Genomic DNA, 18,021 nt, shown 5'->3' with positions numbered 1-18,021 from the left:
CGTTTGATGAAAACTCACACTCAGCCTACTGATGTCAAAGGCGCCCCAGCTAGAGATGACGTCACGCCGCTGCAGGTAGGCAGGTAGCACATAGTGCTTGTTCACGTAAGTACGCGCGGGCGCGGGTGCGGGTGCGGGCGCGGGAAACGTTGCGAGCTCGTGTTCACATTAACCACCAGGCGTTCGCGCGAGTGTGACGCACTATCGTTTCTAGCGACAAGTTCAAACTGGTTGAACTTACCTCACGTCACGAGTGAAACGCGCGCGCCGCCGCTAGTTTGACATGAACACACACAAACATCTTCACCCGTTGAAATTACCGCGAGCGCTCCGCGCGCGCCAGTCGCTAGCTTGCCCGCTAGTTAGACCGCACGTGCGTTTCGTACGTGAACACTTGGAATCACTACATATGTTTGATATTTCGTCACCGCGCCCGCCACCGCGCCCGCTAGTCAACGTGAACAAGCACTATGAACGGCGGCGGCGCTTTAGAGTGTGCGCGGAGACTCCTCGGCGCCGGCGCACGCGTAGACGGCGCGCCGGCGAGGGGAGACGACGTGTGCACGCTCACGCCGCTGCAGGTAGGCAATGAACGTGGGTTGGGTTGCCAGGCGTCTGGATAAAGTCGGACATAGTTAGACTTTTTGATTGCGTGTCCGACCAAAATAACCGGTGTCCGGCTTGTCCGGCTTTTGTTAGGCCTTTTACATTTTGCAAAAAGCCCTCGCGGCTCGTCGCCAGATACACGACTCGCGCTCTGTCAGTAGAAGGGTTGGCAGGTGTATGGCTCCCCCCCCCCCTCCCCATCACATGTCCGGCTTTTAGGGTAAAATGTCCGGCCAAATGAAACACAGAGTCCGGCTTTTGTGTGTTTGGACCTGGCAACCCTAAACGGGGGCGGCGCTTTAGAGTGCGCGCGCAGACTTCTCGGCGCCGGCGTGCGGGTGGACGACGCGCCGGCGAGGGGAGACGACGTGTGCACGCTCACGCCGCTGCAGGTAGGCTATGAACCTTACAAACCACCAGTATCTTTTTATGTAAAGCCCGGTCTGTGAGCACGTAGAATTTTTTTTATTTTTTATCCAGAACGAGGAAGCTCTTGGCCTGTATCTAGGGCATGCAATTCGGATATCCGGATATCCATATTATTCGGATATTCGCCACATTTATTATTCGAATAGCATCTATACAATTATTCGGTCTTTTCGAACAATACGAATACGCCTTTCCTATTAAAAACTTGTAAAAATATCTGACCGCAAACTACATAATAAAACTTAAAACTATTAAAACTGCAGGCAAGAAGTTAGCGGTAAGGTTAGATGAATGGACAAGTGCGCGCAATCGCAGATATCCCTTCAAGTGCCAACCAATATTCGCGAAAAAGGTTAAAGTGCCAGACATATGGTTTCCGATGGTGTTAGTGTTATGCAGTGCCGTAACTAGCCTTTTATGCGCCCGGTGCGAGAAATATAAAAAAATGAAACCTTTTTGAATAAAAAGTAACCTTCTACGGGGGGGGGGGGGGGGGGGGGTGCGGAGCGATTGTGTAAGGTTGTTCATGGATGGAAAAATAAATACAATTGATCATCAATCATTTATACCTAAATTCGAAATTTTGACCATTCCATGAAGACCGAAAAGTGACCGGTCGTATAAAAACGTTTCATGGATTTGCGTTTCACTATCGAAAAACATTGCCTAAAACTCATTTTTTATAACAAATAAAAAATCAAATTCATGTTTAAATGCAGTTTATGACATAATTTTTAAATTGTCACTATTAATATTTTTTACTGAATAACCTGTAAAAGTTAATTCTACAATTTCTGAAAAATCACCTAAAAGTAACCTTTTCATTAGTAACCTAAAAGTAACCAATGCAGTTCAAAAGTAACCTTCTGGCAACACTGCGGCTATCTGAATGCGTGATTCTCGATGTATCGGGGAATCCCCGATCATTGGGTGGGACGGCGCGGCAGAATGGAACGTTTGTGAATCGTTTAGTTTTGTAAGTCATCCTTTTCACTCTTGTCGAACGATGAATTTTCTATCGATCTCTCGCACGCTAGTGCGTCAGTAACGCCGCACGTAGTTAATGAATAAAATCAAAGATAAAGGGAGGACCAATGAATGTGGCTGACAGCAATGACAGCGTAACGTGAACTATATGTACATCTCCTCAGCTAGATTGACAGATTTGCTTAGAACTTCTAAGTTAGAAGTGGCGCCCTCCAAATGAATATAGACAGAAATTGTCTCATAGTTACGGTATAGGTACTTTTGTTTGTGTATGTAATATTGCGAGCAAGACAAGGTGGATTTATATTTGTCTGATGTGTCGTGACGTGACGCGTCAGAACTGTATCGGTTCCATACATAAGCCATCACAACACAACACGTTACGCACTAGTGTGAACGTTACCATCCTACTAATATTATAAACGCGAAAGTTTGTATGGATGATGGATGGATGTTTGTTACTCTTTCACGCAAAAACTACTGAATGGATTTTAATGAAACTTTACAATAATATAGCTTATACATCAGAATAACACATAGGCTACAATTTATAAACATATTGTTCGAAATACTAATCCTACGCAGACGAAGTCGCGGGCACCAGCTAGTACTAAATGTATGAAACCGATACCGTTCTGACGCGTCACGTCACGACACATCAGACAAATATAAAACCACCTTTACAAGTGTTGTTGTTTCAAGATCGCTTGAAAAATGCCATATAGATATAGATAGTACAGAGGGCGCGTCTACACCATATTCGCAATAAAACAAAATGTACCTACTAACTACCATGCATGAAACAAAACTAGATACTGGTCTGGTCATTTCTGCGCCCCTCCAGGGTCTGCGCCCTGTGCCTGGGCACCGCTGGCACCGCCCTAGTTACGGCACTGGTGTTATGGTGTAGTTATCTCCTGTTGTAATGAGATTTTTTGTTTGTAGTAAATCAGCAGGAGTCCAGTGACTCAGTTGCCCTCAGTGGTCATGGTTTCTCAACTGTCCTGGAATCTACTAAGGAGACTCTTGACACTAGCTCTTTGCAGTCTGCTGAATAGGAAGCCTTCAATGGTCATGAGTTGTTGGTCTGATGAGTTTGGATGATTTAAAAGTTTATCCTTGTAGCGGAGTGTGTGGCACTTTATTTCCTCTCTGACTGTGGGCAATGGCAAGTCCTGATAGATGAGCCTGTTGCTAATATACCACGGGATTTGGTAAATCAAACGTATGGCTTTTGTCTGGAAGCGCTCGATTATGTCGAGATTGGAGTTGGCAGCTGTTCCCCACAGCTGTATCCCGTAGGTCCAGATAGGTTTGTAGACCATCATTTTGGTACTGGTGTTCAGCTGTGACTGGCCTCCGACAAGCCACATCATGTTTCTTAGTTTGGCATCTAGGTGCTTCCTCTTTGTCCATATATGCTTTCTCCAGGTTAGCCTGCGGTCCAAGTGCAAGCCCAGATAACTAACGTCCTCAGCGGCTCAGCCTGAGGTATTTGGATACCATTAAGTTTAACCGGTGGGCAGGAGTTTCTTCTGAGAGTGAAGGTTACATGAACATGCACAGATTTTTCTCCATTCGCTTTAATACGCCATGAATGGTACCATTTCTCCATTTCCGTCAGGCTTTCCTGTAGATAGAATGAGGCCATGACTGGATCGTCGTGTGTTGCCATTGTTACATTGTCGTCAGCAAAGGTTTCTGTGAATGTATTTGCAGTTGTTGGCAGGTCTGCGGTAAACAATAGGTATAGCACGGGCCCCAAGACATTACCCTGGGGTATACCGGACGTTATGTTGCATAGGGCAGAACAAGATTCTCCAGATCTGACATCTGTCTTTCAAATACGACCTAAGTATTTCGTAGAACGGGCATGGGAGGTTCTGTTTCAGTTTGTACAAGAGCCCTTTATGCCAGACCTTGTCGAAGGCTTGACTTATGTCCAAGAACGCAGCTGAGCAGTATCGTTTCTTTTCTAGTGCTCAGTTGTGGAGTGTCTTTCCCGGAAACCAAATTGGTGTTCAGGTATCAGATCACCGATCTGGGGCTTCATTCGTTTGAACAGTATTTTTTCAAATACTTTCGATAGCAGCGTTTTTTTTTTCAAGTAGTTATTGAAGTTAGATGATTGTATTAAGCAAAATTGATCCTTATTAAAATGATTATAGACAAAAAAGTGTTTCTTTTAATTTACATTATTTTGAAAATAGCAGTATTCGAAAAAATCGTTTTATCCGAAGTATTCGAATACCATAAATTTTAGTATTCGAAATATTCGAATACCAATATCGAACGAATAATGCATGCCCTACCTGTATCTCATCTGATGGTAAGTGATGATCAGGCCGAAGGTGGAAACGAGCTTCACCCGGAATCCTCAACCACGGAGGAACTGGCTATCTTACCTCTAACTGCCGGAACACAATAATGCTGTTAACATTGTTATTATGGCTACAGACTTAGGTAATATGGTGGTAGCTAGCCAGGCGGACTTAAAACAAGCCCTACCACCAACCAAACCGAACAGAAAAATCTGCCCCCACTGGGAATCGAACCCGGGACCTCTGCATCTGAAGCAGGTGGTCTTACCACTAGACCACAGAGGCGGTTGTCCAATGACCCCAAGCTACCCATCCTTGTCGCTCGCGCGTAATTATATTGCTGTCGCGACTGTGCGACGGGTGCCCTCAGTGAGTGTGCGAGCGCGACAGCAACATAATTACAAGCGAGCGATAAGGATGGGTAGCTTGGCGTCATTGGACAAAATTCTACGTGCTCGCAGACCAGACTATAGTAAAGCAGGTCAGGCTCCGGGGTCGCACCTAATGTCAAAGGCCCCGGCTAGGGGAGATGACGTGTGCACGCTCACGCCGCTGCAGGTAGGCTATAAGAACTACTCACTTGCCACATAAATATCCTCGTGGAAACTTGAGCTTTACCTCTTTAGCAAAAAGTTCAACATTGAGCGAATATTTGAAGTAGATTGTAGGCCTGATGCATTTACAATACCATTTAAGCGCATCGGGTGGCGCCTAATGCTGGTTTTTTTTATATTCAATCCAAATCCGTTCGTTAACTGTCAAATTTAAACGCATCGAAATTGTGGATAATTAATCTAAAACTGAATTAAATTTGACAGTTGAAATTAGGATTTGGACAAGAATTGAATATGGGAAATGGGCGTATGTCATTATAGGTGACAGGATCATAGGATCTTACTCCAGAGTGGCGTCTATTGAATGCACTGTAATAGCAGATGGACTATCGGTCATGTGACTCACCAATGCAGTGGCTCTGACTAGTGAGCACAAATAGTTCTAATTTATTGAAATTATTTTAGAAATCATTTTCATTAATTCCTTTTCAAATGTTTAGGTCGCATGTGGCGTCGGCAATTTGGAGTTGGTCCAGTTGCTACTGTCTCACGGCGCCGATCCGTTCCTGTCCACACAACTCAACGACGCCTTGTGCTACTCGGCGGCCGCGCAGTACGGGTGCTATAGGTAAGTCAGAGAGTAGACATAATCATCATCAACCCAATGATTTTCAGGTTGGCCGATTAGTAGCGACTTGCAACCAGCGCCTTCCTGCTACCTTTATGATGATTTTTTTTGTCGAGATAAATGTATACTGTTTCTTAGTGGAATCTATAGGAAATTAGTTTCCCGTGGTTTGCAGTATATGAATCATACAATAATGAATGATTGGGAAATAAATGAATGGTGAATGTTACCATCAATCACTAAATAATAATCAGTCAGCAAGCTAAACTCACTAAAAGGTTACAGACACGCTTTGAGTTGCTAAACTCAAGCGGCTGACCTGTAAGTTACAATATTTGATGTAGGAATGGTAGGGTAAAAAGAGTATGAGACATGAAAGGCTCCATAAGTTTTTTTTCTTATCTTTCATTTCCTTGAAATATTTGACAATTTGCAAGCACTAGCTAAATCGAACACTAAACATAAAATAATGTAAAACATAAAATAAAATATTGGGTCAGCCGCGCATAGCTCTATTGCTGATGTTTGCAATTGTACGGTAACGCACTGTACATAATAGCTAGTCCTTTAGAATAAATACATTTTTGACATTGCTTTTCAACCGACTTCAAAAAAGGAGGAGGTTCTCAATTCGACCCGTATGTTTTTTTTTTTCTATGTTTGTTACGCGATAACTCCGCCAATTATGAACCGATTTGAACAAATCTTTTTTCGGCGTATAGGTAATACCTCAAGGGTGGTCCCATTTAAATTTAATAATAGAAAAAACAACCCCCAAGGGTGGAAAATTGGGGATGAACTTTTTTATACGCAATATCTCCGCCGATTATAAATCAATTTGAACGATTATTTTTTTGTTGAATAGGTATTATCAAAAGGGTGGTTTCATCCGAATTTGAAGAAAATATTTCACCCCCAAGGGTGGAAAATTGGGGATGAACTTTTTTATACGCAATATTTTTAATTTTTAGTTTTTTTTTGTGTTCACGCATTTGAAGTCGGTTTTATTTTTTTTTAAAGTTAATTATTTTAAAAATAAGTCTGTTTGTCTGAATAAGTGTTTATCTTTCACCAGCGCGGTAGCAGTATGCTGTACGCACGGACGACGCGCGTGCCTCCGCGCAGCCGTGCGGGGCGGCGCGCGGGGCGCGGGCGCGGGCGCCGTGCTGTCGCTGGAGGAGGTGCTGGCGGAGGTAGGGACAATGACACATGTGTGGGCTCCTTACGAGCATTAGGCTAGTTTCCTAAAAAAATCTTTTTAGTCCGTCATGTTTAATATCAAAAAATATTGGACACATTATATTTTTATTTGTCAATCTAACAAATAATTACATAGTTATGGTGCGTTGAAGTTCCGCACGACGTCAGAACGTGCGGCACTTTTATGCACGCATTGACGTCACGGGCCTCTTCTTATGAACTTTGGCGCGCTTTATCTCTTTAAATTTTCATTAGTTTGAAAAAATGAAAAATACGCGTAGAGTATTTTTTGATAAGTTAACTGACGGACTAATTAAAACTCTTGCTTTTTGACCCAGGAAACATCCCTTTTGACGATTTGTAAGTACTCATTTAATTAGTCTATCTACAGGGTGGAAACTTTAAGTGATCTCACTCGATTATTTCTAAACTATACAAGATATCAAGAAACTGATTACTGATCCTGAAAGTGCTTCACGAACTCTATTCAATGGTACCAATAATAGGTTACAAAATAAACTGGATCTATCCGAAAATTCAATGTTTCCAGCTTCCATACATTTAGTTCAGCCACAGTTATGGCACTCATGTCTTGATAATATTATAGCAAGTAAAGCCTAAAACCAACATTTTCCAAGAATGTTTTTGAATAAGAATACAATTTACGAGTTCATTTTAAGTGTTCATTATTTAATATTAGTATGGAACTAAAAGCGCAGTGTTAAAATGTCCAAGGATATTTATTTATAATAAAAAAAAAATAACATTTCTAATATTGTTTGGCTGGCATACATTTAGTATGGAGGCTGAAAACATTGAATTTTCGAATAGATCCAGTAAATTCTGTAACCTATTATTGGTACTGTTTGAAAGAGCTCGTCAAGCACTTTCAGTAACCAGTTTTTCGATATCTTGTATAGTTTAGAAATAATCGAATGAGATCACTTATCGTTTCCACCCTGTACCAATAAAGACTGAGTTTGTTCCGGCGTTTCTTCTCAGCACTTGCCATATGTTTGTCTCGAAGCGCTGGTAGGGCCCAAAAGATAAGGAGACATGTAAAGTGCCCCATAAGGGCTACCTTTTCTTTTTTTATTATTTTCTATTGACGTTCATAAGTGCCACTTGTGGTCTAAACTGAATAAATATTTTTGATTTTGATTTTTGATTTTGATTTTGACAATAATTTTGACTTATTGTTTTTTTTGCAGGGCGCGGCGGGCGCGGGAGCGGGCGCGGAGCCGGCGCGCGCGCCCTTCAGCAAACAGCAGCAGCGCGCGCTGCAGGACGCCATGTACTGTGCCGCGGAGACCGACCACTTGGGTGAGGTTTACACTGGTTTCTCTGAGGGCCAATGTGCCGGTCAGCCTTGAATAGACAGTTTGACACCATACCTCAATAATTCACAACACAACTTTTTTAAAAAGACCCTCATTCTGGTCTTAAAAACTCAATTAATTTTAAATTACCTGTAAATTACGATTTTTGTTCGCATTGTGATTGAAAAAAGTAGTTTAATTGAGTTGAAAAAATAGTGACGTCACTTGTAGTGTCATACAAAATCTATGGGAGAGTTTCGTTTCGACAGTTTTAAAAAGTACGTCAATTGATTGGTGGTGTCAACATGTCTCTCTGTAAGCCCTATGCCGGCACGGTGACTGGCGCACTGCGAGTGTGATGGCGATACAGCATCAAAGAAAACACCGTTGTCCTAGGAGAGGTAGGTTTTTAACACTTTCCCGGACAGTAACCCAGGCACAATAGTAGTTTAATTGTTATGAATAAATGCAGTTCACTATCCATGAAAGTGTTGAGAAGCTATATTGAAACTCAATACAGTTGACTTACTTGAAAAAACACGGTATACGTAAAGATACTGCTCATAATAAAACGAAAGCGAACACATACGATTTCAAACCAATACATATTTTAATTTTAAAAAATGAGGGTAGTTTTAAATCTTACCCTGGCAAGACAGTTTTTTTTAATATAGGTGTACCAGAATCTCATGGCAAACAAAAATATTGGAAAAGTGTGTTTTTCATATGGCCATTGTCTATGGCTTTATTGTCACCTGTCAAAGTAAATCAAGAGATCTGTCAGCCGCTGCAGAAATTTTGTAATCTCTTCATGCCTATTTGTTATTTTTGTGAAAAAGACGAAAAAACTCAAGCAGGTCATATTGTTTTCAAAGTGTATTGTAAAATAAGGCATAATTCAAAGTCAATCTTTGATATTAAAGCGCGTCGTTGAGTTGACAGTAAGTTGGAGTGAAATGTTTTGATACTTACCTACATTTAGTTTATTACCTAACTGCGTCAGAAGGAGGGTTATGTTTATTTTTATATTATTCTTACCTAATAGCTGCTTTATCGGGGTTTTCAGGTGTATTTCATGCATTGGTGCAGAGGAATGGTGAAAATGTTATGACCATGTAAAGAAAATTGAAAAAGATTTCATCAAGCAAGTTTGAGTAATTGAAATGCTGAAAAAGCGATTTATATTATATTAATACCTCTTTAACTTGATCATCTATTTGAAGAACAAGAAATGCAAGTGGAGTTCTTAGAATCGTTTTCTAGTTCTGAATGAAGTGATAAGTTATAAGTATGATACTTAATAAAATTATTTACAGCAATATACGGTTTACTTATTTTTCAAGACATGTTCCGATACATGTTATGTTAAAAACCCGATGTATAACAACATTCTTCATACACATACTATTACATAAAATGTATATGTAGGCATTCGTACTTCATGTTCATTAATATTAGTCATAAATAAAAATTAAACAGTATCAAGATCGTTTAATGCAATTTCCCCAGTATTGCACTCAACAAAGTTTATTTTCCCCATTTGCCATGAGATTCTGGTACACCTATAACTACTATAAATAAAATTTAGGGCGTTTAAAAAAATCCTAACTTTTGATGATTTTATGTTTGTTTGGTTCCAGATATAACACTGGAATTGCGCGCGCTAGGAGTACCTTGGTCGTTGCACGCGTGGACGCTGTCGCTCGCGGCTGCCGCCGACGCCTCACTAGACCACGTCATAGACCAGCTTTTACAAGATTTCTTACAGGTTTGTTTTATTTAAATGTTAATATAAATTATTATTGTCGTTTTAACTTTGATAAAAATTCTATTGTTATGTGAATTTTGTTTCAGGTGTGCCCGTCAGATGACAGTCATTACAGCAAACAGTTCATTTACGAGTGTCTTCCTCTGCTGTTCAATATTTTAAGATACAGCAAGGTAACAAAGTTTATTACAACTATTTATAGGTCGCTCAATAGGAGTTGAGACGATCAATAACGATTTCAAAGATCAACATTAGCAAAAATTTGTGCTCCCGCTAACGTCTTGTGTATTTTGAGTTATTAATGTGTTCTTAATTTAATATTACATCAGTGTGAGTATGTGTTCGCCTCAACTTGCGTCGTGCGACCTATAACGCTTGAATTTTTTGATATGATTATTTACCAAACAGTAGCGTCTTCACTTTTGTTCGGTAAACAATCACGGCTCTGGGTGCAAGTCCTTTTAAGCTAATTGTTCTTCTACACTAATAGATATTATAAAGAGGAAAACTTTGTTTGTTTGTTTGTTTGGTTGTAATGAATAGGCTCAAAAACTACTGGACCGTTTTCAAAAATTCTTTCACCATTCGAAAGCTACATTAACCACGAGTAACATATACAAAATTTTATTTTGGAAAAAAATAGGTTTCCGTAAAATATGTAGATAATGTAGTGCCACCACGCGCGCGAAGCCGCGGGCGGAAAGCTAAAGCCCGGTCTGTAAGCACGTAGAATTTTGTCCAATGACCCCAAGCTACCCATCCTTATCGCTCGCTCGTAATTATATTGCTGTCGCGACTGTACGACGGGAGCCCGTAGTGAGTGTGCGAGCGCGATAGCAACATAATTACACGCGAGCGATAAGGATGGCTAGCTTGGGGTCATTGGACAAAATTCTACGTGCTCACAGACCAGACTATAGTTGTTTATAAAGTCATGAGTTGTTTGTGTGCAGAAGGAGGGCACGGTTCTGCTGCTGGCAGACATACTGTGCGCGTGCTACGGCTGGGAGCCCGTGCCCGGCGTGGCCGAGCCGCCGCCCGCCGCGCCCGCGCCCTCGCGCGTAGACCCCTCCTACGTCAACAACCCCTCGCTGGCTGACGTCACCTTCAGGTAACATGGCCTTAACGAAGGGCGTTTACTGCTGGATAAAGTGCGTCAACACTCAACAACCCCTCGCTTGCTGATGTCACCTTCAGGTAACATGGCCTTCTTGGGGACCGAAGGACGTATACTGCTGGACAAAGCACGTCAACAATCCTTCGCTCGGTGACGTCACCTTCAGGTAACATCCTGGCGCGTGCTACGGCTGGGAGCCCGTGCCCGGCGTGGCCGAGCCGCCGCCCGCCGCGCCCGCGCCCTCGCGCGTAGACCCCTCCTACGTCAACAACCCCTCGCTGGCTGACGTCACCTTCAGGTAACATGGCCTTAACGAAGGGCGTTTACTGCTGGATAAAGTGCGTCAACACTCAACAACCCCTCGCTTGCTGATGTCACCTTCAGGTAACATGGCCTTCTTGGGGACCGAAGGACGTATACTGCTGGACAAAGCACGTCAACAATCCTTCGCTCGGTGACGTCACCTTCAGGTAACATCCTGGCGCGTGCTACGGCTGGGAGCCCGTGCCCGGCGTGGCCGAGCCGCCGCCCGCCGCGCCCGCGCCCTCGCGCGTCGACCCATCATACGTCAACAACCCGTCGCTGGCTGACGTCACCTTCAGGTAAGGCCTTCTTGGGGTACGAAGAACGTCTAATGTTGGACAAAGTGACGTCACCTTCAGGTAACATGGCCTTTTGGGAAACGAAGGACGTACCTATACTGCTGGAGAAAGTACGTCAATAAACCTTCTCTCGATGACGCGTGACGTCACCTTCAGGTAACATGGCCTTCTTGGGGATCGAAGGACGTTTACTGCTGGACAAGTCAATAACCCTTCTCTCGCTGACATTACCTTCAGCTAACGAGGCTTTTGGGGAACGAAGGACGCTTACTGCTGGATAAAGTGCGTCAACACTCAACAACCCCTCGCTTGATGATGTCACCTTCAGGTAACATGGCCTTGGGGAACGAAGGACGTATACTGCTGGACAAAGTGCGTCAACAACCCCTCGCTTGATGATGTCACCTTCAGGTAACATGGCCTTGGGGAACGAAGGACGTATACTGCTGGACAAAGTGCGTCAACAACTCCTCGCTTGCTGATGTCACCTTCAGGTAACAAGGCTTTGGGAACCGAAGGACGTTTACTGCTGGACAAAGTACTTCACAATCCTTCGCTCAGTGACGTCACCTTCAGGTAAGGCCTTCTTGGGGTACGAAGAACGTCTAATGTTGGACAAAGTGCGTCAACAATCCTTATCTGGCTGACGTCACCTTCAGGTAACCTGGCCTTCTTGGAGAACGAAGGACGTATGTATACTGCTGGACAAGTCAATAACCCTTCTCTCGCTGACATTACCTTCAGCTAACGAGGCTTTTGGAAAACGAGGGACGTTTACTGCTGGACAAAGTACGTCAACAACCCTTCTCTTGCTGATGTCACCTTCAGGTAACATGGCCTTCTTGGGACCGAAGGACGTCTACTGCTGGACAAGTCAATAACCCTTCTCTCGCTGACATTACCTTCAGCTAACGAGGCTTTTAGAAAACGAAGGGCGTTTACTGCTGGACAAAGCACGTCAACAATCCTTCGCTCGCTGTCGTCACCTTCAGGTAACAAGGCCTTCTTGGGGAACGAAGGACGTATACTGCTGGAGAAAGTACGTCAATAACCCTTCTCTCGATGACGCGTGACGTCACCTTCAGGTAAGGCCTTCTTGGGGACCAAAGGACGTATACTGCTGGACAAGTCAATAACCCTTCTCTCGCTGTCATAACCTTCAGGTAACAAGGCCTTCTTGGGGACCGAAAGACGTCTACATGTGGACAAAGTACGTCAACAACCCCTCGCTTGCTGATGTCACCTTCAGGTAACATGGCCTTCTTGGGGTACGAAGAACGTCTAATGCTGGACAAAGCACGTCAACAATCCTTCGCTCGGTGACGTCACCTTCAGGTAACATCCTGCCGCGTGCTACGGCTGGGAGCCCGTGCCCAGCGTGGCCGAGCCGCCGCCCGCCGCGCCCGCGCCCTCGCGCGTAGACCCCTCCTACGTCAACAACCCCTCGCTGGCTGACGTCACCTTCAGGTAAGGCCTTCTTGGGGAACGAAGAACGTCTAATGTTGGACAAAGTGCGTCAACACTCAACAACCCCTCGCTTGCTGATGTCACCTTCAGGTAAGGCCTTCTTGGGGAACGAAGGGCGTTTACTGCTGGATAAAGTGCGTCAACACTCAACAACCCCTCGCTTGCTGATGTCACCTTCAGGTAACATGGCCTTTTGGGAAACGAAGGACGTAACTATACTGCTGGAGAAAGTACGTCAATAACCCTTCTCCCGATGACGCGTGACGTCACCTTCAGGTAACATGGCCTTCTTGGAAAACGAAGGGCGTTTACTGCTGGACAAAGTACGTCAACAACCCTCCGCTCGCTGACATCACCTTCATGTAACGAGGCTTTTGGGAAACGAAGGACGTTTACTGCTGGACAAGTCAATAACCCTTCGCTCGCTGACGTCACCTTCAGGTAACAAGGCTTTTGGGAAACGAAGGACGTCTACTGCTGGAAAAAGTACGAGTACGTCAACAGCCCTTCGCTCGCTGACGTCACCTTCAAGTAACATAGCCTTCTTGGGGCCGAAGGACGTCTACTGCTGGACAAGTCAATAACCCTTCTCTCGCTGTCATAACCTTCAGGTAACAAGGCCTTCTTGGAGAACGAAGAACGTCTAATGCTGGACAAAGTGCGTCAACAACCCTTCGCTCAGTGACGTCACCTTCAGGTAACATGGCCTTCTTGGGGACCGAAGGACGTCTACTGCTGGACAAAGTACGTCAATAACCCGTCTCTCGACGCGTGACGTCACCTTCAGGTAACATCCTGTGCGCGTGCTACGGCTGGTAGCCCGTGCCCGGCGTCCAATTCTCGATTGGTCCAATTGTAAAAAAAAATGCAAATTCGTAATTAGTCCAATTCGCTATTGGTCCAATTTGCGATCGGTTCGCTATTGGGCCAATTAGTTTTTGGACCGATCCGCTTTTTTCTGCATATAGTAAAAGTTGATTTACCTCCTTTTTTTTCATTTTGGATATCCTTTTTTTGGACCAATTACGAATTGGACCAATAGCGAATTGGCCCAATCGCGGATTGGACCGATCGCGCCTAAACGCGTCACCTTCAGGTAACCTTCTTGGGAAACGAAAGACGTTTACTGCTGGAAAAAGTACGAGTACGTCAACAGCCCTTCGCTCGCTGACGTCACCTTCAGGTAAGGCCTTCTTGGGGAACGAAGGACTTATACTGCTGGACAAAGCACGTCAACAATCCTTCGCTCGGTGACGTCACCTTCAGTAACATCCTGGCGCGTGCTACGGCTGGGAGCCCGTGCCCGGCGTGGCCGAGCCGCCGCCCGCCGCGCCCGCGCCCTCGCGCGTAGACCCCTCCTACGTCAACAACCCGTCGCTGGCTGACGTCACCTTCAGGTAAGGCCTTCTTGGGGACCGAAGGACGTACCTATACTGCTGGACAATATTCTCGATTGGTCCAATCGTGAAAAATAATACAAATTCGCGATTAGTCCAATTCGCTATTGGTCCAATTTGCGATCGGTTCGCTATTGGGCCAATTAGTTTTTGGACCGAACCGCTTTTTTCTGCATATAGTAGTTAAAAGTTGATTTACCTCCTTTTTTTTCATTTTGGATATCCTTTTTTTGAACCAATTACGAATTGGACCAATCGCGCCTAAACGCGTCACCTTCAGGTAACCTTCTTGGGAAACGAAAGACGTCTACTGTTTGAAAAAGTACGAGTACGTCAACAGCCCTTCGCTCGCTGACGTCACCTTCAGGTAACATGACCTTCTTGGGAAACGAAGAACGTCTAATGCTGGACAAAGCACGTCAACAATCCTTCGCTCGGTGACGTCACCTTCAGGTAACATCCTGGCGCGTGCTACGGCTGGGAGCCCGTGCCCGGCGTGGCCGAGCCGCCGCCCGCCGCGCCCGCGCCCTCGCGCGTAGACCCCTCCTACGTCAACAACCCGTCGCTGGCTGACGTCACCTTCAGGTAAGGCCTTCTTGGGGAACGAAGGACGTATACTGCTGGACAAAGTGACGTCACCTTCAGGTAAGGCCTTCTTGGGGACCGAAGGACGTACCTATACTGCTGGAGAAAGTAACCCCTCGCTTGCTGATGTCACCTTCAGGTAACAAGGCCTTCTTGGGGACCGAAAGACGTCTACATGTGGACAAAGTACGTAAACGAAGGACGTACCTATACTGCTGGAGAAAGTAACCCCTCGCTTGCTGATGTCACCTTCAGGTAACAAGGCCTTCTTGGGAAACGAAAGACGTCTACTGCTGGAAAAAGTACGAGTACGTCAACAGCCCTTCGTTCGCTGACGTCACCTTCAGGTAACATGACCTTCTTGGGAAACGAAGAACGTCTAATGCTGGACAAAGCGCGTCAACAATCCTTCGCTCGGTGACGTCACCTTCAGGTAACATCCTGGCGCGTGCTACGGCTGGGAGCCCGTGCCCGGCGTGGCCGAGCCGCCGCACGCCGCGCCCGCGCCCTCGCGCGTAGACCCCTCCTACGTCAACAACCCGTCGCTGGCTGACGTCACCTTCAGGTAAGGCCTTCTTGGGGAACGAAGAACGTCTAATGCTAGACAATAGTCTCCCTCGATTTCCAAGGGACATCCATTGCTGGACAAAGTCTGGCCCAGAGGATTTCCACAACGATGGATTCTGCGCTACCCGCATCCAGGTACTTTCCCCGATCTTTACTAATTCATCGCCCTACCTAGTGGGAGGCCTGCCTGTATTGCGGTACGGTACTGTGGTCGCTACTCGATTACTTCTACCTCAACGGCCATCAGTTAGTAGCCCGCCCATTGCCTCTAAAGTTTGACAATTCTGTGGGTTATGATTGTTTACTTTGGTTCTGCTATGTTCTTACGAAATTCACTGTTTCTATCCGAACAACCATACTAGAAGTATTTTATGTACGATATCTTACAGTGATGTTTAAATGGCCTAATTTATTCCCAGGGTGGAAGGTCGTCTGTTCTACGGGCACAAGATAGTTCTAGTGTCGGAGTCGCCGCGCCTGCGAGCCATGCTGGCGCCCGCGCGGGCAGGCGAGGCCGGCGCGCCTCCGCTGGTGCAAATCAATGACATAAGATACCATATCTTTGAGGTGAGTATCATAGCGTAACATCTCAACTCAACAAAGTGTAATTGACGTTTTTAATAGCTCTTTCTTCTCAGTCGGTACACTCTTGTCAGAGTGGTCGTGGTCATCATTTTGAATCACGATTCAGAGTGATGTTCCTCGTAATACGGCGCCATTCCTCGCGGACTGCAGCTTTCCGGGTACTTTCGCTAACCGAGCACTTAGTTGCGGCCTTGATCTGGTCCGTCCATCTCATTGGTGATCTACCACGTGGTAGCTAAATAATGTGAATGAGGGCTAATGTTTTTATATTTAACAGTGAACACCAAGGCGATTGACATGACTCTACAGTGGCGCCATCTTGGTGGGCGCTAAAACGATAGCCCTCGTCTATTTGTTAGGGCCTTGCCACACTGGCGGATTACAAGCGTTTTCAAAGCGGAGCGGCGACGCAGCGAATACGCTGTGTGATCGCGGCGAAGACGTCACGGCTGCGCGACGAACACGTCGCGAATTCGCAACGTTTCCGCTTAGAGTCTCGTGTTTCTGCCACGCAGCCGCGACGTTTTGAACACGCTTGCAATCCGCCAGTGTATAGTTCCAAAATACTGAACTGTCCTATCCATGACATTGACAGTGTGGCGCCACCGTCAATACCGGATCGCTGGTTCCGATTTTTGCCATGTTGGAAACCATATACCTAGTTGAACGAGGGTAGCGCCCCCCTGTCATTGAGTTTGGTGGGACAGTTCAGCGTGGGTCATCTATACCCTGAGAGCCAAATTATGTTGCCATCTTACTGTTTTTCAGTGCCCTATTCTACTTCGATTGGCAATCTGTTAATATCAAACTTCATAGTTCGTTCGTTCGTTCGTTAGTTCGTTCGTTTTAGTCAAAGTCAAAATGTGTTTATTGCATTTCATGAATGTTTACAAGATGTGGTTATCATTTTATCCAGTACATCATGCTACCCATTTAGGCTTAACAATTCAATGATTGATTTAGTAATCAACGTGTAACGGATACATACATATATAAGATAGAATTTTTAATTTAAGTTTAAGTCTTTGTTTTGTGTTTGTCTTTTTGTTTTGTGTAAAACTTAAATATTAATGTCTACCTACTTGATATGGTTGCCACAGAATACCAGCGTTATACTCTAGGTCTTGACCTAGGGCATAACACATGCTGAGTGGCTGCCATTTTGGTTCAAATTTAACTACTTAGTAATTATATTGTTGTAAGTAGTCTAAGGATGTTTGGACTAAATAAAAATATTTTTCTTTCTTTTCTTTCTTTCTTTCTTTCAAGTCACTGAAATGTCAAATGACGTCCACTGCTGTTTGTCCAGCAGGCCTCCCCCTTGTGGAAACGTGATAGTATTTTAATTTATTTCCAGCTAGTGATGAAGTACCTGTACTCGGGCGGGTGCGGCGGGCTGGACATCCCCGACGGCGCCGTGTTGGAGGTCCTGGCGGCCGCCGCCTTCTTCCAGCTGCTGCCGCTGCAGAGGCACTGCGAGGCGCGCGCCGCCCGCTCCGTCGCGCTACACAACCTCGTCTCCGTCTACATACACGCCAAGGTAGACCAGGCCCCTCCAACCTCGTCTCCGTCTACATACACGCCAAGGTACACCAGGCCCCTCCAACCTCGTCTCCGTCTACATCCACGCCAAGGTACACCAGGCCCCTCCAGCTGCGGCCGCTGCAGAGGCACTGCGAGGCGCGCGCCGCCCGCTCCGTCGCGCTGCACAACCTCGTCTCCGTCTACATCCACGCCAAGGTACACCAGGCCCCTCCAACCTCGTCTCCGTCTACATCCACGCCAAGGTACACCAGGCCCCTCCAACCTCGTCTCCGTCTACATCCACGCCAAGGTACACCAGGCCCCTCCAGCTGCGGCCGCTGCAGAGGCACTGCGAGGCGCGCGCC

General features: G+C 45.4%; 1 protein-coding gene across 1 annotated transcript in view; it reads left to right on the top strand.

Annotated features, from left to right (window-relative positions):
- Window positions 1-18,021, top strand: part of LOC135073458 (uncharacterized) — a 60,319-nt gene that overhangs the window by 41,381 nt on the left and 917 nt on the right. Inside the window, exons 29-37 of the mRNA XM_063967641.1 lie at window positions 495-581; window positions 5,398-5,525; window positions 6,601-6,718; window positions 7,937-8,048; window positions 9,685-9,812; window positions 9,899-9,985; window positions 10,766-10,923; window positions 15,967-16,114; window positions 17,490-17,672. Coding sequence (XP_063823711.1) covers window positions 495-581; window positions 5,398-5,525; window positions 6,601-6,718; window positions 7,937-8,048; window positions 9,685-9,812; window positions 9,899-9,985; window positions 10,766-10,923; window positions 15,967-16,114; window positions 17,490-17,672 — 1,149 coding nt within the window. The remainder of the gene's footprint in view (window positions 1-494; window positions 582-5,397; window positions 5,526-6,600; window positions 6,719-7,936; window positions 8,049-9,684; window positions 9,813-9,898; window positions 9,986-10,765; window positions 10,924-15,966; window positions 16,115-17,489; window positions 17,673-18,021) is intronic.

This window comes from Ostrinia nubilalis, chromosome 7 (genome assembly GCF_963855985.1).
Source record: "Ostrinia nubilalis chromosome 7, ilOstNubi1.1, whole genome shotgun sequence".
Lineage (NCBI taxonomy): Eukaryota > Metazoa > Arthropoda > Insecta > Lepidoptera > Crambidae > Ostrinia > Ostrinia nubilalis.
Note: the sequence above shows the minus strand (reverse complement) of the source record. Positions and strands in the feature narration are given on the sequence as shown.